This window comes from Lepidothrix coronata, unplaced genomic scaffold, assembly GCF_001604755.1.
Source record: "Lepidothrix coronata isolate B3197 unplaced genomic scaffold, Lepidothrix_coronata-1.0 Scaffold92, whole genome shotgun sequence".
NCBI lineage: Eukaryota > Metazoa > Chordata > Aves > Passeriformes > Pipridae > Lepidothrix > Lepidothrix coronata.
In genome coordinates this window covers 46,259-51,552 of record NW_016690272.1, presented here as the reverse complement: position 1 = coordinate 51,552, position 5,294 = coordinate 46,259, and the positions used below count along the sequence as shown (strand labels likewise).

The window sequence follows — 5,294 nt, the reverse complement described above, 5'->3', positions numbered from 1 at the left end:
AGGTTGGATATTAGGAAGGAATTTTTTACAGAGAGGGTAATCAGCCATTGGAATGGGCTGCCCAGGCAGGGGGTGGAGTCACCATCCCTGGGGGTGTTTAAGGACAGACTGGATGTGGCATCAGTGCCATGGGCTGGGAACCACGGCAGGGCTGGAGCAAGGGTTGGACTGGATGATCTGGGAGGTCTTTTCCAACCTGGCTGATTCTGTGATTCTGTGTTTTCGTGGTGCCTATTGAAAATCAAGTCCCGCTTCCCACCTGGGACCAATCCCTGCAGGTGTCCACAAAGTGCAAACGTGGTGCAACTTCACGGGGGGACAAGGTGCCCCAGACCCCACAGCAGGGTGTCCCTACCTGTACTTGGGGTGGCTGCACAGCAGCGGGGTCAGAATCACCACCTCGTACTCGCAGGTGGTGACCTCGGCCACGGAGAGGATCTCGTGCTTGGCCTCGGGGTGGCAGATGTACATGAGGGTGCTGGAGCGGGGCCGGTTCTGCCGCAGGCTGCAGGGCGTGCCGTTGCCCAGCTCCACCGGGTAGTAGGGCGTCATCTGCCCCTCGATGTTCTTGGTGGGGATCTGCGCGGGGGAGAGCAAAGGGAAAGCCCCTCCCACTCTTCTGGAACCCACCACCACCGCTGGGGTGAAACCAGACCTGTGCAGCTGCTCGGGTGTTTCAGCAGCCAAAGCCAGCCCTGAGAAGTCACCCCGGTACCTGCACCGCCCCTCTGGGCATTCCCAGCCCGGGCTGCTCCTTATCCAGAGGATCCCACCCCGCCTGTGGCTCTGACTGACAACGTTTAAGGTACGTACAAAGTAATTCCGCTTTTTCACACCTCTAAGTCAGCTCTCTTTGGGTTTGTTCCTTTGTGTTCCATCCAGCTTCCTCGTTAAGAAATTAACTCCCTAAAGTGGTAAAGTCCCTCTCCTGGCTCCTGTCTTGGAAGCAGCTGGAGTTCTTGGGTTCCCAAAATTCCGTTTATGCCAGAACCCACAAAACTGACCTCTTCCCACCTGTGCTGCTTGAGCTACTGCAGGTTTTCAGTGCACAACAGATGGGGCTCTGGGCTAAAACACAGAGGTGCCTTCTGGGGTCAGGACACTCTGAGGATCCAAGACCTTTCTGTCCCTCACCTGCTCTGGCTTTTAAGCCACATCCCACTGTCACAGGCCACTGACCCTCCCAAAAACTGTTCCCTGAGTGAAGCAGTAAGACATTCACGAGGTTAAAGGGTGAACATGCCCTTTCCTGGCTAGAGATTCCACGCCTAAATTCTTTATAGGCTGGAATCCAGACACTGCAAGTGCTCATAAATCCTCCCCCCCACCAAAAAAAAAGAAAACAAGGCAGTAACATTCTTAAATTTCCTCTGAAACTGAAAAAAAAAAAGCAGCTACACTACAAAACACCTGCTTTTCTTGACTTTCCAAGAGGCACAGCTACCACTGCCATTAAAATAGGCCACGTTCTGCCCCCTCAGTGACCTCCAAAATGCTCCTCGGGCCTGGGTATTGCTGAGATCACTGCACAGCCACCCCTTTATAATATCTGGGATATTATAAAGGACACAGACACAAAACCTTCATTTCAGCAGGAAAATGAAGGATAACTGGCAATGAGGTCAAACCTGCTCTTGCTAATTCCAAACTCCAACATGCTTCAGGTACTTCCATTGTTTTGATGTAAACCTGGAAACTCAAATTGAATTTTGGGGCCTAAACAACTGGGAAAGGGAAGCACAGAGTTTTATGGGATGGGTCAGCAACTCAATCTCTTGGGGATTTTGTGCTTTGTTAAGTGTTTCTCCCTACCTAAAATCTATGGAAGTGTCATTAAGGGGATGGAGACCTCTAATGTGGCTGGGAAAATAACTGTCTGTGGTTATGTGGCTAAGGAGAGCACAGAATTCAACTTAAATAAGTTTAAGATTAGGATACTGTAAATAAGTAGAAGGGCAAGATTTAAGTAGCAAGACTAAATTAAATTTCTGAGCTGGGACTGATCATTAAAAGTGAGAAAAGTGCAGCTCAGGAACAGAGTTTCATTTCTTGATACTCGTTTTGGGAAGGAACTAATTACATCATTTCATCATTAGATTGGATATTGGGAAGAAATCCTTCCCTGGGAGGGTGGGGAGGCCCTGGCACAGGTTGTCCAGAGAAGCTGTGGCTGCCCCTGGATCCCTGGAAGTGTCCAAGGCCAGGTTGGAGCAACCTGGGCTAGTGGAAGGTGTCCCTGCCCATGGCAGGGGGTGGAACTGGATCATCTTTAAGGTCCCTTCCAACCCAAAGCCTTCTGGGATTCTATAATCCTGTATAAATTGCCTCCACTATTGATGGGAAAAGTTAAAACAGATGTTTTTCACTTGCCTCTTTTGCACCTTCTTTGGAATTTTCCTTCTCTTCTTGATCTGGGGAATAATTAAGAACGAGGTAAGTCTGTGGACTTGAAGTAAAATGAAATTATATACAGAGAAGCTTATCTGGTTTGTGTATTTGCTGGTACTTTGTGCACTGCCAAGAGCCACTTGCAGGTGCAAAAGAGGAAAGAAAGGAGACAACCAGTGATCTGGGGTCCAGAGCAAAATACAAGTCAGCACGGTCTTAAAACAATTTGGGGTTGGCAGGACAGGCCTAATTCAGCCCTCACACCACAGGCAGGGCTGGAAAACACGTCACTGCTGCTGCTCCTGTTTGGGAAGGGAGGGAACTGGACAGGGAACAGGCAGGTGCTCGGGGAGGAGCGTGAGCTGCTGCACAGGAAGCAGGGAAAGGACACCATCTGCCACCTCAGCAGGAAGGGCAGAGGGACAGCAGCCTGAAGGACTCAGCTGAGACAACCTGAAGCACCATCCCACATCATTTCAGCACCTAGCCCCACAAAACTGTGACTTGAATGACACATCTTGTGTTCTGTGCAGCAGCACCCCAGAGAACGAGGCACCACCGGTGATCCCTGTGACTCACTCCCACAGAAACGCCAAACAGTGCATTTCTCAGGCCCTGTTTTTTCCAGGACTAAGACCTAACTGAGGGCTGCAGGCAGGGATCCAGGAATGGGATTAATAGCACTAAACCCCCTCCAAAAGACTGCAGTGCTCAGTTAATCACTTTTAGGAAAACGCTGGAACAGGAAAACACCTGTTACCCACCAGCCTAGAATTAAACACTAACCCCAACCTAGAGGATGTTTTTTTCTATTCTTTCCATCAACCCTGATGAATGAATGCTTAGTCTCTGGCTTTTTAAGACTTCTTTGGACTATTTTACAGGCAAAAAGTGCTCTGAAAATCAGTTCCTCTAAACTGCTCTTTGAGTTTGTAGCTCAGCAACTCAATTCCCACCTGAGTCCCACCTTAGGCACCTGAGTATTTCTGAAGATCTGCGCCAGGTTCCCTAAAAAAAAAGACTCCCAAACTGTTCAAGGATCAAATCTACCAGCAAAGGTAAGTGTTTGGGTCTGCAGATTCTGTTGTGTTAGGAAGCAGCAGAGCTCAAGGTGTGCTACGTGCTCTGCCCTCTGCTCACAGTCTGAAAAACACTTCTCCCCCCCCAAATAAAAGGGTGTATTGCCAAAGACTGGGCTGTCATACACTGATTCCGTGTCTTAAATCCTCTGTTTTCTTTCCCTGGCACTAATTATTGCAGATTAACGCAGCTGATGAATTAGCACAGCAAAACTGACAGGATGGATGCAAGGAGAGGTGCCAAAAAGAATTAACTGAAAACTATTTATTTGGGAAAACAACCCAAGCAATCTACAAAATTCTACTCTATTGCACTGGGAATCAGTTTTCTACAGTTGTATTTCTCAGCCAGGAATAATTAAAACCCACACAATTCATTACCATCAGCAAAATATAATAATGTGAGACACACCTGGTTCCGATAACGGGTTCTTCATCATCATATTCCCCAGATAGTACTCCTGGATGTTTATTTTCTGCAATCAAAAGAAAGTAAAACAAGTGTCAGTGACTGTTTCTCCCTGCTTTTTGAAGGAATTCCAGCCTTCTGGAGGAGTTGAGCCAAGGGGGAAGGGGTTGTGAGCAGCCCACCTGCCCCGTCTCCTTCTCCTCGTGGTACTGACGGATGTGTTTGCCGTGGCAGACCTCGTAAGTCCAGTAAGACTCAATCTTAAAATTGAAATACATTTAAAAAAATTACGTTTAGATATATTTACACACCACAGAACCCCCCAAAAACGTTGGGCTTGCAACCCAAGCAAGTGTCTGGGCATGCTGGGGGCACCCTCAAAAACAAGAGCACAGTGAGGGCTCTCAGTGCTCCCCAAACATTTCGGTGATGTTCCAAAGAAACACACCAGGCAAAGCTTCCTTGACTCTCACACAGATAAAACAAGAGGAAAATAAATAAATAAATAGGTAAAATTGTCAGTAAAATCCACGTTTTCCAATTGCTACAGTAGCAACACAATTTCTCTGAATCCTGATATCTTCGATCATACAGAATTTTATCTGCAATATTAAGATATAAAGTTGCAGAGACCTTATTTCAAACTGAACTAGTACTTGATTTACTACCCAAACCTTGACACGGACTGGATTACACACAACCTTTTAATTAGCATTTAATACCAACACAGAAGTAACATACTCTATAGGAACAGCTGCTTTGCTTAAAGAGAGGTTCCAGCAGTTCCCCTGGAGTAGGACCTTTATAGTCCTTTTCTTCTTCCTGGAACAGAAGGGATATTTTGTGACGTTAAAAATGACACGATAAAGACTCATCTCCCGTTTATAATCTCAAAGTAACTCTGCTGGACTCACCTCGTTGCCACTGGCTATCAGTGGCAGGATACACTTGTATTTCTCTTTATCCACAGTGGTCATGATGATGTAATTGTCCTCTTTGTACAGGACACCAGTCGTGGGCTGTGGAAACAACCAACCTTTGCATCAGCCAGGTGGGTTTTCTGCATGCTACTGGTAAGAAATACCCCTGAACCACTGACTGGTGCTGCTGATTCCAGAGTATTTCCTGGGCATTAATTATAGCACAAGGCTATAATTAACTCGTGGTTAAAACTGGCTGGGAGTCGCTTGCTGTCCACTTTGCTTCGGTCCTTCACCTCCACCCACATCCCCACCATGCCCCAGATCCCACTTCTCCTCCACATCCCCCCTGTCCCCCAGATCCCATTTCTCCTCCACATCCTTGTTACTCCCGCTTCCCTATTTCCCTGTACGGTTCTTAGAAAGACCTTCCTTTTACCCCCCAGCCCCAGCCATCCCCCTTTACCCCCCGCCCTCCCCACGCTGTCAGGACACAAT

General features: G+C 47.5%; 2 protein-coding genes across 2 annotated transcripts in view; one reads left to right on the top strand and one right to left on the bottom strand.

Annotated features, from left to right (window-relative positions):
• GPR75 (G protein-coupled receptor 75) overlaps positions 1-2,360 on the top strand; it is an 18,893-nt gene extending 16,533 nt beyond the window's left edge. The window contains exon 2 of the mRNA XM_017821854.1: positions 2,231-2,360. The gene's annotated coding sequence lies outside the window, so the exon portion shown is untranslated. The remainder of the gene's footprint in view (positions 1-2,230) is intronic.
• Positions 1-5,294, bottom strand: part of ERLEC1 (endoplasmic reticulum lectin 1) — a 9,705-nt gene that overhangs the window by 3,675 nt on the left and 736 nt on the right. Inside the window, exons 2-7 of the mRNA XM_017821740.1 lie at positions 4,791-4,895; positions 4,618-4,698; positions 4,059-4,136; positions 3,880-3,943; positions 2,371-2,411; positions 356-579 (exon numbers count right to left, since the gene is read on the bottom strand). Of these exons, the coding sequence (XP_017677229.1) occupies positions 356-579; positions 2,371-2,411; positions 3,880-3,943; positions 4,059-4,136; positions 4,618-4,698; positions 4,791-4,895 (593 nt within the window). The remainder of the gene's footprint in view (positions 1-355; positions 580-2,370; positions 2,412-3,879; positions 3,944-4,058; positions 4,137-4,617; positions 4,699-4,790; positions 4,896-5,294) is intronic.